Below are 16634 nucleotides of genomic sequence, written 5' to 3'. Positions count from 1 at the left end.
CGGAGCTTCAGCAAGACACCTGGAGACGGTGTATTTACTCCCTGAGTCAGCGGGGAAAAGCAGCCTGGTCCCAGGATGCGCGCCGTGTAGGTGAAAGCCGTGGAGTCTCTGGTGCGACAGAGACGGGCTTGAGTGATGTCCCCACGGGCACGTGGATCCCACAGCAGTGGGTGTAGACGGTTCTCTGCTTCCAGCAGCTTGGTGAAGAATGAAGAATAATAGTCCTTGCCGGGAAGTGGCACTGCTGGCGGGGTGTAAATCCTCCGTGGTGCTGCTGGTCCGGTGTAGATATCCTCCGGTGCGGTAGTGCACGGTTGAACTTGACGTTACTATACTATTAGTACGGGCAATAAGTGCTCTATGTAGACGCACAATTACTCACTCCACGTGGTCTTTGACTCGTAATGAAGGCTTTACTAATAAATAGAGAACGATACGTTAAACCAACGTACTAGGATAACACGAGGCTCTATCTTGGGGCAATGCGAGCCCTGCTCTGCCCACGTTGCGTAGTGGGTGAGACGTTGCTTGGATAACTGGAACTGAACGAGACTGAACGGGACAAGGGACTAAGAGGCTAAGAGACTAAGAGGAAGTTCTACTTTACTTGCGCCATATATATGTGCGCTGTGAACAAATAGTACCATTCGTATTTCAGTAGCCGTATTCATGGGCAGAAGCTGGGCATGTACAGACATATCTCGTCGGTACCTTTGAAGTCAGCTCGAGGGGGTAAGGCAGTGGCGCCGGGGGATCGCTTCCAATAGGAGAACGAATATTATGGTCTGTCCTGCTACCAGGTAAAGGGATATTCCGTATATATTGTACAAGGAATATACAGGGGATATCAACGATATACAAATATTATACATGGGATCTCAGGCAATAAATATATATATTCGGTTTAATCTGACCCTTTGTAACAGCCGCCCCCTAATTAGTCCCACCTAATTAGCTAAGCAGAGACAGATTAAGCCGCACTGTCCACTACTCAATGTCTGTGAGGGGTCGGGCAGTTCACAAAGTCAGGGGTCATGGTCGTCATTAGGCGAGTCGGGGAGCCTTGGCGACTCTATCAGCCTCGCCACGGGTCGGTTGTAGATCCGCCCTTGGCCGAGCACTTCTGCCACTCTGACCTTTCCGTCGGCACCAGTGGTCACTTTGCTTACGCGGCCGGCCGGCCACGCAGCTCGGGGTGGTGACTGGTCTATGGTCATGACGACTGGAAGGGATGAAGGGGGGCTTAGGAGGAAGCGGGCCTGAGACTGCTTTGATCTGGGCTTGGCTGTGCTTTCTCCTCCTCCGTCTGTTTCTCTTGTTCGCTCTGTACCCCGTGTGAGGAGGGGCCGGTCCCGGCCGCCCCGTCAAGGAGTCGCTTGGGGTGCTGGGTTCGAGGTCAGCTACGTCTGAAGCGCAGCTGAGGGGGGTGGAGTTCCGAACTCCCTCTGGTACCCACGGTTCTCTCATGGGCCTCTCGCTTAATGTCAATAGCCTCTGCTGTACGGGGGAGAGGCCGGTGTCTTCTTCTGTCGCTCTGGAGTGGAGGCAGCTAGTGGCTGCTGTTCGGTTGAGAGATTTAGCGAGGGGGCCTTGTAGTGTCCACCCTAGGCGGGTCTCGACTGCTGCAGGACAGCCTCGGGTTCCGGTATGGACCCGGTCTATCGGGACGATGAGGTCTGCATGGTCGGAGCCTATCAGCAGGGTCGGGGTGGCGCCGTCTATGAGCGGGATAGGTAGTTGACGCAGGTGCGCGTATTTATCCATCAGCTGTGGGATGGGGTAGGTGTGCTGTGATAGTCCTATTTCTTGGCTGGTGAAAGCATTTGTAATCCTATACCGTCGCTCTGGCTGCCCGCTTGCTGCGATAGTGAAGGAGACATTCTTGCCCTTTATCGTCTTTAAATCTCTTCTTATTGTCCGAATCGTCATTTGGTTCTCGCTCCCCCGCAGTCCCAGCTGGGCCGCAGCGGACGCGAGCAGAAGGGTCTTCTCTGACCCGTCATCAAGGACGGCGTAAGTGTCCATGACTTTGTCCCCGTGGCTCAGGAGCACTCTGACCACTTTGAGGAGCACTCGGGGGGTCTCGCTGTGCTGGTCAATGTGGAGCACTCCTGTTGGTCGGTTGTCTTGGACCTTCTGGTGGGCTCCGCACCGTGCTGCGCGGTAAGCGGCGCCCGCCTGGGCCGCCTCACGCCACTGGTCCACTTGGACGGGGTTCAGTGTCTTATATTCGGCGCACTGTGCCAGCCAGTGTCCGCCGTCGCAGTAGGTACAGTAGGGAGCGGTCTGGGGGCTCTTCGGTGCTGGTGCCACCGCCTCGGCGTGGTACATTACCGCGACGGGCCCACTCTGTTGTCCTGGCTGACGCCTGTTGATGTCGTGCAGGACCTCCAGGTGGGTGCCACCGCACCTGCTGCACTTCCTTTTCAAGTGGCACTCAGCTGCTAGGTGGCTGCGCGCGCAGCGGCGGTGGTCCTTGACCCACTGGCTCACATCGTCCGTGGTCAGCTTCTTGAAGTCTTCGCACTGATGGAGCCGATGGTCTCCCTCACAGTACTGGCACTCAATCTTCCACTGGTCCTCTTTCGTCGAGGGGGTGTTGTGGTTCTGGTGCTGCAGTACTGACTCTGATTGGTGCATGACAGTCACCGATCTTCTTCCATCATTTATTCTCCTGGGTCCCTCTCTGGAGCTTGGCGTGCTCCGCCCGAACGTATCCAGTCGTAAGCTGCTGACTTCTCTCGCCAGGAAGTCGGCTAGATCAAGGAGGGATGGTTCGGGGCCGTTGGGATCCCGGTAGTCTCTCTGCCGCCTAAAACGCTCTCGTCTTGCGGGTGGCAGCTTCTCCAAAATCCTCTCGACGTTAGAGTTGGCGTATAGCTCATGCATGCCCTTTTCCCGTTGCGCTCCCAGCATCCCTACCAGGGACTGCACTTTGATTGACAGGTCGTCTAGTGAGCGATTGTCTGTTGCTGGGGGTAAGCGGTCAATATGCCTTATCTCTTCTATTACGTAATCCCATATACGTCCATATCTCTGGTCCAGCGCCGCTAGGGCTGCTGTGTATGGTGTCGAAGAGGTGGCATAGGCCAGCGCTATATTGTGCGCTCGCGGTACTTTCAGGTGCTTCAGTAATATTGCATACTTGTGGCGTTCATCAGCGACATCCACCATCATTGTCTCTAAGCACATCCGGAGCTCCGTATACTGTGCTCGACTCTCATAGGCGAAGTCGGGAAATGACGGCGTGGCAATGTATGATGTCATGGATGACTGGCACATCGGTGAGCGTTGGGGGAGAGGCCTCCTAGGCGAGTCTCCTCTTGCGTGTCGTCTTGGGCTGGTACTTGGTGGGTACCGAAGGTCGGGTACCCAGGTGCTGTTCCTCGGGGCTGACGGTGCGTCAAACTCACCCGTGAGTTGAGTCGGGGGTTTGTAGCGCAGGGCCTCGGGGCTGACTTCTGGGCTGTACTGGACCTCCTGGTCCTGAGTACGTTGCTGCGGGTCGGGGCTGTACTGGGCCTCCTGGGCCAGAGCACGTTGCTGCTGGTCGGCTTGACACTCCTCCTCTTCCTCTGCTAGGACCTGGAGTCTTCTGTTCAGTCTCTCGGCGTGGTTCGGTTCTGTACCCCGGTTGCTAGGTCTCGTATGGACCGGCTGGGGAGGGGGTTCGGAGACGTGGACAGGATCCTCCTGTAGGCGGGGTCCCGGGTCGCTTCGTCGGGTAGGGGAATGTGTCCTAGACCCATGTCTTGACGATCTCTGGGAGCTCCGTGCGGAGTGAGGGGGTGTCGCCATGGCAACCAGTTTGTCCATCAGCTCCGCCTGCAGCCGGTCGCGCTCTGCCTCGCGCCGGGCATGGGCTGCGTCGCGCGCTGCTTCGCGCTGGGCATTGGCGATGTCGCGCTGCGCATTGGCGCTGGCCTGGGCAGCGTCGCGCTGTGTGTTGGCGACGTCGCGCTGGGCATTGGCGCTGGCATGGGCGGCGTGGAGCTGTGCATTTGCGACGTCGGCGCGGCTTCTCTCGATGTTCTCTTCTGTCTGGAGGCGTCTGGTCTCCAGTCTTATTCGGTCGTCTTCGCTCCTTTGTTGCGCCTGGAAGCGCTCTCGCCGAAATGTTCGCGCTCGCACGTCTGTTGCGCTTGAAGTCGATCGCGTTCGGTGGAGGCTGCCAGGGTGGCGATGAGTGCCTGCGCCAGCATCTTGTCCGCCTCGCTGGGGGAAGACGCCGTTCGGGGCGATCGGCTCCCGGCAGTACTTGTTGGAGATCCGTTCTCCTGTTGCGTACCGAGGAGATCCGTCTCCTGGGTGCGCGTCTCTTTAGGGTTGTCTTCCTCCCGGAGCTGGTCGGGGGCTATTTCTTCGGTATTGTCTGGGGGTAAAGTCGTGTCAGTTCCCTCCTGGTCCCCACCGTGAGCTTGGTCAGTTACATTAGCACCCACTAGGGCCTCTGTGGTCGGGGTAACCTGGTTGTTAAGGTCAGACATAATTTTACTTTCTACTTTTTCCGCGTTTAACTTCCCTTTAAAGCTAGGTATTGGACTGACAGAGTATGCCTCTAGATAGGGAGGTGGCTGCCGTCTGCGCTGCGGGCGATCTAGCTTAGGAGAACCGTTTGTGGAGTGTTCGTCATCGGCCATGTCAATATTAATATTATATTAATATTACGCTAATTATTCTCCGGCTATCGAAGGACCAATTGTAACTGAGGGGTACAATTCCCTGACTGTATTAATCAAGTACTGATATCATTAAATCACTACCGTCTATGTACTACTGGCCAATACTGTACACAAGTATATTAGATTAGAACACTTCCACAATAACACGGTTTTCCACACAAAATACTCGGTTAGAATATTTATTACATAAAAGGGATATTAGATTACATTACTTTGTCACTTTAGATGCGCTTATAAGGCAAATAGAATGTGCAGGCAAATCAATAATGAATATTAAGGATGGTCTCTATGGTATATTCTGGGGAGGGGTGTACTACCGGTTGTAAGCCAGCAGGGGGGGGGCAATGCTCTAGGAATGTCAATGGTCCACGGAGCTTCAGCAAGACACCTGGAGACGGTGTATTTACTCCCTGAGTCAGCGGGGAAAAGCAGCCTGGTCCCAGGATGCGCGCCGTGTAGGTGAAAGCCGTGGAGTCTCTGGTGCGACAGAGACGGGCTTGAGTGATGTCCCCACGGGCACGTGGATCCCACAGCAGTGGGTGTAGACAGTTCTCTGCTTCCAGCAGCTTGGTGAAGAATGAAGAATAATAGTCCTTGCCGGGAAGTGGCACTGCTGGCGGGGTGTAAATCCTCCGTGGTGCTGCTGGTCCGGTGTAGATATCCTCCGGTGCGGTAGTGCACGGTTGAACTTGACGTTACTATACTATTAGCACGGGCAATAAGTGCTCTATGTAGACGCACAATTACTCACTCCACGTGGTCTTTGACTCGTAATGAAGGCTTTACTAATAAATAGAGAACGATACGTTAAACCAACGTACTAGGATAACACGAGGCTCTATCTTGGGGCAATGCGAGCCCTGCTCTGCCCACGTTGCGTAGTGGGTGAGACGTTGCTTGGATAACTGGAACTGAACGAGACTGAACGGGACAAGGGACTAAGAGGCTAAGAGACTAAGAGGAAGTTCTACTTTACTTGCGCCATATATATGTGCGCTGTGAACAAATAGTACCATTCGTATTTCAGTAGCCGTATTCATGGGCAGAAGCTGGGCATGTACAGACATATCTCGTCGGTACCTTTGAAGTCAGCTCGAGGGGGTAAGGCAGTGGCGCCGGGGGATCGCTTCCAATAGGAGAACGAATATTATGGTCTGTCCTGCTACCAGGTAAAGGGATATTCCATATATATTGTACAAGGAATATACAGGGGATATCAACGATATACAAATATTATACATGGGATCTCAGGCAATAAATATATATATTCGGTTTAATCTGACCCTTTGTAACATGTACAGTAGACTTTCAGGCAACTTCAAGCTGCAACTGCAACTCCAAATAGAAGCTGATTTAGAGAGCTTCCGTCTGATTGGACGGTTGTGAAATCAATACATGCAAAACACCCTGCCATCTTTTATTTTAAATCAGCCCTCAAAACCCACCTTTTCAATCTTGCTTTTGACCTCTAATTCTGTCATTTTATTTTATCATGTATTATTTTTGTTCTGTTTTTGTTTTGCCATAGTTTCGTTTCTTCTACCCATGTAAAGCGCCTTTGAGCATCTGGAAAAGCGCTATATAAAATAGATGTATTATTATTATTATTATTAGTTACATGATATGTGATTGGTTGAGCCACGGCTGTCTACCTGTAGGGGGTGATATGTACTGAGCATGTGTCAAGGAACCATTGCCGTTGTGTCCAAGACAACCATAATTGATGATACTACTAGTAATAATAACAATAACAACAATAATAATAATGTTATTGCTGCTATACGGTTTACTGCTGTAGGAGACGACGTATCATCTTTTATAAATAATTATAATAATGTTGCGTTTGGCTTACTTACTTTCGTCCTTCCATTGATCCGGTAGTTGCCCAGTTTGCCGTCACAGTACCGGATCAGGTCGTCCATGCAGCTCATCAGCACGGCTATCTTCTTGCACCCGGGCTCCCGTCCTTCCACCCAGGTGATCTTGTCTCCTCGTATGTCTTTGGAAGAGTCGCTCCGGTGGCTGACCAGCTGTCCGTCCGTGAACCTCCCGGTGTCGTAGAGGGAGCGCACGTCGTCCAGGATGCTCAGTCCGGTCTCCTCGCCCAGGAAATTGTCCACAACGCATATGCCGTGTTTATTCATACTGGGGACTATGTATTCACTTGCCAGTTTCCGAGAGTGGAACCTGAATGAATGAATGAAAACTTTATTTTACAGATTGCAGATTGGGTACAATACAGTACGGTTCAATACACACAATTGTTAACCCTTTCAGTGCCACGGACGACATATCTCGTTTTATTAGCCCCCCCCCACTGAGTGCCGACGACGACGACAAATATCGTTTTATTAGCGATCTGAAATCATATTTCATCAACCAAGTCTCCCGTTGGTACACCAGCTCCTACAGGAGCTCAGAATGGAAAAAAGCGCCCCCTATCGTCTATCCCTGTGTAACTGCAGGTCAGTCACTTAGACTGACCTGGGATCTGTAGATATGTAGAGGCGGAGCCAGCTGGTTCCTTGTGCTGGCAAGAAGTCTGATCAACATGGAAGTCATCGCGGGACGGGAATCAGCCTGGAATTGGAATGATCTTTTTAGAGAACATCTGATCTGAGGTAAGGAATCTATTATACCAGTCTTGGGATAAACAGAGTTGTATTCGCTGAGATCTCAGCGTTTGCCCTATGTGTGTGTGTGCGCGATCGCTGATGGAGGAAATAAGAGAATCGATTTTTCAGCTTGCGTCCATACGTACACATATACTATCGATAATCGAGCGTTTATTTGAAAACTATTCATAAATAGGCCGAAAAATTACAACGTTTTTGTGTATTCTAGAATATTCCAGTAAATGTCTTTTATGGAATCTTTATATTTTCCTTGAAAACGAGGGGTTTTCAAAATGCTATAAAACGAAAATGAACCGATAAAAAAACAATCCGCTTCGACAATGTTGACTGCAAACGAGTCATTGATAAAGCGACGGGCAGATTAGACACATAGCCATAATTTAAAACATAGATTAGGCGTTTTTTAAGCTAACATTGAAGTGGATGGTGGCATTCAACTGGTAAATCAAGGTTAAGCAATGGCTCTGAAACTGTCAAGGGGATGCAGACCAGAGAAACACTTTCGTCTAGTTTACATCAGGGTCCCCCATTTTCAATTCATAGTGACATTTATTACATACACTACACACAACATACATGACATTTATGGCATAGGGACATACTAGCCCCTTTCGGTTTGCAAGCCTGGGGCTTTTGTGACCGGAGTCACTTGCTCACACGCCCCGATTACCCAGTAGAGAAACTACCAAGCGTCATCAAGGGGCTTGCGGTGTGTCAAGAATACATCAGATCTGAATTTCAAAGATACCCAGCGTACAATATGGGTCTAACACAGCTTCACGATGGGGTCTGGAATCTCGGAGTTGCCAATAAACAGTTTAAAACATTGTTGGGAAACACAAGTGCTACTCACAGCGAACTCTGGCAGCAAGATGGCGTCTTCTCCTTCTGCAACTTTCCTTGTCGCATGCCTGGTGCGTTTAGCAATCACTGCGCTCCCTATCGGTCCCTGTTGGTCATTACCTATAGGCCATTACAGGGTAGAATCTGCTGAGCGCGTCTCCTGTGTATTGTTGTAATGACCAACAGGGACCGATAGGGAGTGCAGTGATCGCTGGACGCACCAGCCATTTTGCCAAGGTTCGCTCTGTGAGTACACTCGTTTTATGAAAATGATTTAAAATGTTTATCAGCAACTCCGAGCTTCCAAACCCCATCGTGAAGCTGTGTTAGACCCATATTGTACGCTGGGTATCTTTGAAATTCAGATCTGATGTATTCTTGACACACCGCGAGCCCCTTGATGACGCTTGGTCGTTTCTCTACTGGGTAATCGGGGCGTGTGAGCAAGTGACTCCGGTCACAAAAGCCCCGGGCTTGGAAACCGAAAGTCACGAAAGGGGCTAGGGACATACATGACATACAGGTATTTAGTACTGTTACATTTGTATACGATATTCAAATATACAGTACTGTTACCCATAGATCCTGACAGAGTATATACATATGATGGGGAGGGGACTGTACATTAGGGGTGGGTGGGTGGGTGGGAGAGAAATATACATAATATACCTCATGGGTCCGCTGAGCTTGGTGGTGTAGTTGATCGTCCCTACATCCCCGGCTCCATCGTGCTGCTTGCTGTCAGGTAGCAGCACACTGCTGTCAGGAGGCACCCTGCTGTCATTGGGCCCCCTGCTGCCCGAGCCCGCGGCCGAAGTGACACAGTCTGCCGCCTGTTCGTCCGCCTCTGGTGCGCTGGAAGGCGCGGCGGCGGCGGCGCTGCTCGTCTGGTGGGAAGCGGTGCGACTTTGCCGCGTGTCCTTCTTCCTGAGCGGCGGCTCCTCCTGCAGCGCGGCGGCGTGGTGGTGGTGGTGGTCCGGTTGTTGCGGTTCTGCCGGTTGCGGTTCTGGTTCTGGTTGTTGCGACTCACCAGACGCCGGTTTCTTCTCGGCCTCTTTCTTACAGACCTGCTTGTGTTTCTTCCAGTCCTGCTTCTGGTGCTCCTTGCTGCAGTAGAACGAGTTCCGACAGCGACCGCACTTGAGCAAATGTTCCATTTTGCCACAGAGCTCGCAGTACTGCCGCTCCTCCTGGTCCTGGTCCAGATCCGGGCTCACCTTTATTACGCTGTTCTGCTCCATGATTATGACCGGTCGTGCGCGTGTGTGCGCGTGTCGTGCGCGTCTCTTTAAAACACCCCTGACGCGCATTTGCCTTTCAACTTTATTAAAGAAGTGCCCAAAACAATGCACCCGGCTGCAGCGGCAGCACACTGTACCATCGAGGACCCTGGTTCTGGTTCTGCTCGCCGGCTAAACAATAATGTCATTCTGCGCGACACCACGTTGAACCCTCTTATCTATATAGCAGGGGGTCGAGCCGACACCACGGGAAATCCAAATGTCGGACTCACACTCCTCCGTCCTCCAGAGAGAGAGAGAGAGAGAAGTGTGCTGTTCTGCCTGAGTCGCATGGCGCCGCTCCGCTGTTTTTGTCTCCCCCCCTGAACTTCGTTTCGCACGTAGCCCAAAGTAACCCAGCCCCCTACGTCACAGCGGCGCGTCGGCAGGGCCAGTCAGGGCCAACCGCAGAGAGAGAGGGAGAGAGAGAGGGAGCCGGGGGCCTCATTCATTCATCTGTGGTGCAGCCAGGCTGGAACTGTCTGCATTGTCTGCTGTCTTGTCTATATTATTATATATGTGTTGAATTTGAATGCATTTTCGCCTTAATTTAATACATGTCCTCAATCATCTGCTGCAGACAGTGTAGCATACAACGACAAGATGAAAGTCTTTCCCTGGTCTGCATCCCCTTGGCCTTAACACTTTCTCTGCCACGCTTATATCCATCAATGTTTGATCTCTGCCACCACTTTAAGTCTATGGAGATGTTTACCTTCTTTGCAGGGCTATAACTTTTTAAATTGTATTGCTAAATTGACATTACTATGGCCCATTCAACATCGATTATCTATCGTTCAGGATGTAGGAACATTTTACTTTTTCATTCACACATTCATACGAAAATACCGTCTAGAGTATAAATATGTTTTTATCGTTTTCTGCAGTATTTCCCAGAACGTGAGATATAGACACAAATGCATATATTAGATTATCAAATGCAGTTTGATACCGATCCATGCTATATTAAAAATTGTAACTGTACATGGTCCTAAACATTATGACTGATCATCTGCAGGTGAACGGAGGGGGGGGGGGGGGGGGGGGGGTTGTTTATAATTCCGTGACCGACGTTAAATGATTTATGTAGTATGGATCACTGCAGTTTGTATCGAAAATGATAAAGAAAAACGCTGAAACTCACGTCCGTCTCCTCGTACCGTTGGGCGATGAAAGTGGAACAAACATCCCAGTTATGTGGTGGGGATCGAGGCGATCCAGTTCCGGTTTGTATAATACTAATATACGCCCAAATCATGTTGTTTATTGAGTTATGGCAACGATCCGTGTGTGGATTGAGTCCCGGGACGATAAACGAGTGGTCGGACGGAATTAGGGGACGGACCGAGCTGAAACGGGCATTTCCGGTTTGGCAACTCGCCGATTGGCCACCAGGTGGCGGTATTGAAGCGTTGCAGAGTTGTGATGGCTCCCGCAGCATATGACAAGGCTCCGTGGGTGAAATATGAATTCCATGACGAAAATATGAAATAATATGACCTTGAAACACGCTGTACAGCGATATTGGCAGACAACGCATGGCGGGCAATAACGCTGAACAGCGATTTTGGTGGGTAATGGGTTAATTTAATACATGTCCTCAATCATCTGCTGCAGACAGTGTAGCATACAACGACAAGACGAAGGTCTTTCTCTGGTCTGCATCCCCTTCCTTAACACATTGACTGCCAGCCATTGTACCCATCAAAGTATACCCAGTCTGCCACCGTTGAAAGCCTATGGAGATGTTTACCTTCTTTGCAGGGCTATAACTTTTTAAATTGTATTGCTATATTGACATTACTATGGCCCATTCAACATCGATTATCTATCGTTCCGGCGTGTGGGAACGTTATATTTTTTCATTAATACATTGTTGTGTTAATACCGTCTTGATTGAATATAAGTATGTTTATGAGCTTTTCTGCTGTAATTCCAAAAACGCTAGTTATAGGCCCAAACGCATATGATAGATTATCGATTGCCGTTTCTTTCCTGTACACGCTATATTAAAAAATTCAAATGTATATGATCGGTATACATTATGCTTCATCATGCGTGGAGGAAAGGGGGGGCGGGGGTCGTCTATAATTCCTTTATCGTCAGTAACGGCTTTATGTAGTATGGGTTGATATATTGATCAGACTGTTTGCAAACAAAGAAACGCACAATCGGGCTGAAAATAACGTTACTGTCCTCTTACCGTTCGCCGATGAGACTGGAAGAAAAATATCCCAATTATTTGACGCCGATCGCCTAGATCCATTTCCGGTTTGTATGGCGCAATAAACGCCGAAATCATATCGATTATTGCATTATGGAAGCGATCCAAATGCACGCCAGTGTTTGTCTGTAGTCCCGTAGCAAGATATTACTGCCGGAGGGATTTCCTCGATGCACCGATCACAACTTCCGGTTTTGGCAAGAGTGTAACTTGCCCGACCATCCACCAGGCGGCGGTATTGAGGCGTTGCAATCTCATTCAGGGTCCCGCTGCAGTCCCGGAGGTTGGCTGGATGAATTATGAATGCCATGGCGAAAAAATGTAATATTGATTTAAAAAACGGCTTTCGCCGTTCTTTGAGTTCAACGCATGGCGGGCAAACACGTCGTAAGCCGTTTTTGGCGACCAATGTGTGTATTGAGCTGTACTGTATTGTATTGATTGATTGATTGAAAATTGTATTAACAGATTGCAGAATGGGTACAGTACAGTACAGCTCAATACACACAATTGTTAACCCTTTCAGTGCCACGGACGACATATCTTGTTTTATCAGCCCGCCCGTTGAATGCCCACAACGACAAATATCGTTTTATTCTTTTATTAGCGATCTGAATTCATATTTCATCAACCGAGTCTCCCGTTGGTACACTAGCCCCTACAGGAGCTCAGATTGGAAAAAAGCGCCCCCTATCGTCTATCCCTGTGTAACTGCAGGTCAGTCGCTTAAGGGGCCTTTCTCACTCATTATATTCGTTTCCATTCCATTCCGTTCTAGCCCGTTCCGAGATCTAATGCGAACTTCCCCCCTCTAGTTTGTGTACACACTGCAGTCTTGGTTCGCTCCGGGTTCTGTTTACGGTTTGCCTTTTGAGCGTTTACGCTTGCCGTAGGCGATGATGTCACGTTCGAAAATGTAAACAGGAAGTGTCTTAACATGACGGCGGAGACTGGATGCTGATATAAAATGAACAAATAACCAATAAATATGAAGTTATATTTGAACCTCTGTTGTCAAGCCTTGTCAATATAACCCACCCCATTTTATCACGAATGGATGGTGTTGTAGAGTCCGCTTTTGAGCATTTTGCAGGGTTAACGATAACGCTAAGCTAACGGCTAATGCTAGTTAGCTTAGCCTTTTACTAGTAACATTGCTTCATCGATTATATTGAATGTCATTGATCTACTGGTCGACCACGGCCGACTGGTTGGGCACCACTGATCTAATAGAAATAAATGCATTCGAACAAGAAAGTATAGTATACAGCAATGGCTAATGCTAAGCTAACGGCTAACGCTAGTTAGCTTAGCCTGTCCAGCAGCTAACATTATCCCATCGCTCGTGGCAATTATATTACATGTCATTGATCTACTGGTCGACCACGGCCGACTGGTTGGGCACCACTGGTCTAATAGAAATAAATGCATTCAAACAAGAAACCAATGTATAGAAATAGCATGGCAAACAAAAATGGCCAGGCCTAATGCGAGCCAGAAGTGCTGTGCTTTGTAACGTGACTTCATGTTTTCATCCACTGAGCTGTGAGCACTGAGCATGACAGTAACGACGTTGTGTGTGTCACGCCCCCCGCTCCCACTGGCCCGAATCCGAAACCACCTAATCCAACTGTCCCAGGTTCAGTGGGGGGTAAAACTAATCAGCGCCGGTTCGATCCCAAAAGGGGTGTGTCCGTCTGAGTGAGAACACTCCCCCCCGTTCCCGGGAGCAGTGATTCGATCCCAATAGGTGAGTGAGGCCCCTTAGACTGACCTGTGATCTGTAGATCTCTGGGGGGGGAGCCAACTCGCTCCTTGTGCTGGCAAGCTGTCTGCTCAAGAGGGATCTGCTCGCGGGACGGGAATCAGCCTGGAATATATATTCACAGCAGCCAATAATCAATCAATAAGCGTGATCGATATTTGGAATGGCGATCAGGAATTGGAATAATCTTTTTGGAGAACATCTGATCTGAGGTAAGGAATCTATTTGACCAGTCTTGGGATAATCAGAGTTGTATTCGCTGAGATCTCAGCGTTTGCCCTATGTGTGATGTGTCTGTGTGTGCGCGATCGCTGATGAGGAAATAAGAGAATCGATTTTTCAGCTCGCGTCTATAGCGTGCATACGTACACATATACTATCGATAATCTCGCGTTTATTTGAAAACGATTCATAAATAGGCCGAAAAATGACAATGTTTTTGTGTAGTACAGAAGTACAGAATACTTTCATACAAAATGCTTCCTCTGGAGCTTAACAGTAAGAAGCATTTTGTATGAAAGTATTCTGTACTTCTGTATGACAACTATTAAAGAAACTTGAGAAACTTGTATTCTAGAATATTCCAGTAAATGTCTTTTATCATGGAATCTTTATATTTTCCTTGAAAACGAGGGCTTTTCAAAATGCTATAAAACGAAAATGAACAGATAAAAAAACAATCTGCTTCGACAATGTTGATTGCAAACGAGTAATTGATAAGCGACGGGCAGATTAGACACATAGCCATCATTTAAAACATAGATTAGGCGTTTTTAACGCTAACATTGAAGTGGATGGTGGCATTCAACGGGGTAAATCAAGGTTAATCAAAGACTCTGAAAGTGTTGGGGATGCAGACCAGAGAAAGACTTTCGTCTTGTTTACATCAGGGTCCCCCATTTTCAATTCATCATAACATATATGACATACATGACATACAGATAGACAGTACTGCTATACATTTATGACATACCAGATTTACAAATACAGTACTGTTTTTGATACAAGAAGAGTCTAAAAAAGAGAGTATATACATTTGACGAAGAAACTGTACACTGGAGGAGGTTGGTAGGTGGGGTGGAGGGGGTGGTTGGGTAGGTGGGGGGGGGGGGGGGGGGGGGGGGTAAAGTACTGCATTGTACCCATTCTGCAATCTGTTAATAAAATGTTCAATCAATCAAACAACAGATATCAGACCATACAGTAGCCTAGATGTGTTTTTGCCTACAGTATACCTTTAGGGAAGACCTTTGAGTTTAACAGCATTTGCACGGGTGGACTGGTCAGAGTACTAACTAAAGCAATGCCAGAGTAGACTGTATGCCAGATATGCCAACTTGATTACCAACAAGCAATTTTATGGTCTTTTAGATGTGAGATTTTGGCATACCGGTAGGCTCATAGAAAAATACAAAATTGGTATGATGGATCCACTGGTTGGTTGATAATAGGTTAGGTGACCCACTGAATTAAGACTATATGGGCTATTAGCATGTCCAGGTTTTGTACCAGGATTTGTAGCAGGATTGTCTGTTGTAGCCTATACTGTAGAACCTTTGTTGATGCAGTATGTCGTTACTATTGTCATCAAGACAAATCCCATCATTTGTTGCATTTGGCAGATATTTGATCATGTTGAATGTGAGGTTGATGTATCAGATCACATGGTGTAAACAAGACGAAAGTCTTTCTCTGGTCTGCATCCCCTTAACAATTGTGTGTATTGAGCCCTACTGTATTGTACCCATTCTGCAATCTGTTAATAAAATGTTCAATCAATCAATCAATGGAGCCATGGAGCGGAGGCCAGGACGCGTCTATGCTTTTACCAAACGGTTCGTGTTTCCGCGTTCCCGTTTTGCACTCTGATTGGCCACGCACGTTTCTGGTCATGTGACATGTGTGCCCAATCGCATGACGCGCCCATTTCCGCCTCGACCAGCAGCAAACTACCTTAACGCCTACGATCCACACTCTAACCTTAACCAACTTCGAAAGAGCGCCTAAGCTTAACCGTCCAAAGTACTTTGCCGTCACACGATTGGGCGCACGTGTCACATGACCAGAAACGTCAGTGGCCAATCAGAGCGCAAAACGGGAACGCGGAAACACGAACCGTTTGGTAAAAGCAATCAGGCAGACAGGACACCATGAGAGGTTGATGTATCAGATCACACAGGACACCATGCTAGACTCACAGAGAGGTTATTATTATATAGGGGTTAGTGTATGTATGTGACAAATAAATCTCTTGAATCTTGAAATCTTGAATCTTGAATTATATTAGATCACATACAGTATCAGATGCTATAGACTCACTGCATCAATTACACTTGTTCTGCCTTATTTTAGATCATGTCAGGGGGCGACAGTGGCTCAGGTGGTATAGAGCGGTCGTCTGGTAATCAGAAGGTTCCCGGTTTGATTCTGCCTCTTCCCGGGCAGCGTGTCGAAGCATCCTTGAGCAAGACACTTAACCCCTAACTGCTCCCGATGAGCAGGTCAGCACCTTGCATGGTTGCCTCCGCCATGTTAATAATGTGTGAGTGAATGGGTGAATGTGATTCATCCTAAGTTGTAAAGCACTTTGGATAAAAGCTCTATATAAATGCAGTCCATTTATGTCACTCATACTGAGTTCATGGAGGACCTGCGTGGTGTTAATGTAGGCTATTCAACGGTTTCCTCTGAGGTCACAGAACTACACCCTGTTTATGAGAGGGCGCAGGGGGTCAAGGTCAACAGTAGATTGCCACATTGAAGTGTGAAAGCTGGGAAACTGAAGATTAATATTTGAGATGCAGCTCAGCACTGTACATTTTTTTAAATGTATTTTTTGTTTTCATTATCAATTCTTCCTAGATTTAGATGTGCCCCTATTCAAATGTTTTTATTATTTCTTTTGAACATTATGATTTTTTAATTGTTTTTTTAAATAAAATTATAAAATATTATTTGTCATTGAAAATATCGGTTTCAAGATGAAAACAGAAATAAACATAAAAAACGAAAATAAAGAATAAAGTGACCGTGAAGGCCTTCTGTTGGACAGGAACCAGCCAGCCGACACACTTCGTGGAATGAAGCCAAGTTGTGCGAAGCTTTCGTCTGGAGTCCCAGCGCTGCCCTGCTTTAGGGGATTAATATTAAACCAGGTGGAACACCTGCCCATAAACACTGGCACCGGAACAGCATGCAGGCGCT

At 48.2% G+C, this 16634-nt stretch overlaps 1 protein-coding gene across 2 annotated transcripts in view; it reads right to left on the bottom strand.

The window, feature by feature from the left end:
* LOC311231411 (egl nine homolog 1-like) overlaps positions 1 to 9661 on the bottom strand; it is a 67128-nt gene extending 57467 nt beyond the window's left edge. For both annotated transcript variants that reach the window (XM_084317989.1, XM_084317990.1), the window contains exons 1-2: positions 8831 to 9661; positions 6539 to 6869 (exon numbers count right to left, since the gene is read on the bottom strand). In XM_084317989.1, the coding sequence (XP_084174115.1) occupies positions 6539 to 6869; positions 8831 to 9471 (972 nt within the window). In that variant the 5' untranslated portion in view covers positions 9472 to 9661. The remainder of the gene's footprint in view (positions 1 to 6538; positions 6870 to 8830) is intronic.
* Positions 9662 to 16634: the final 6973 nt, after the last annotated feature.

Source organism: Notolepis coatsorum, assembly GCF_963971535.1.
Source record: "Notolepis coatsorum genome assembly, chromosome: 7".
Taxonomy (NCBI): Eukaryota; Metazoa; Chordata; class Actinopteri; order Aulopiformes; family Paralepididae; genus Notolepis; species Notolepis coatsorum.
This window is presented reverse-complemented; position numbering and strand designations above follow the sequence as displayed.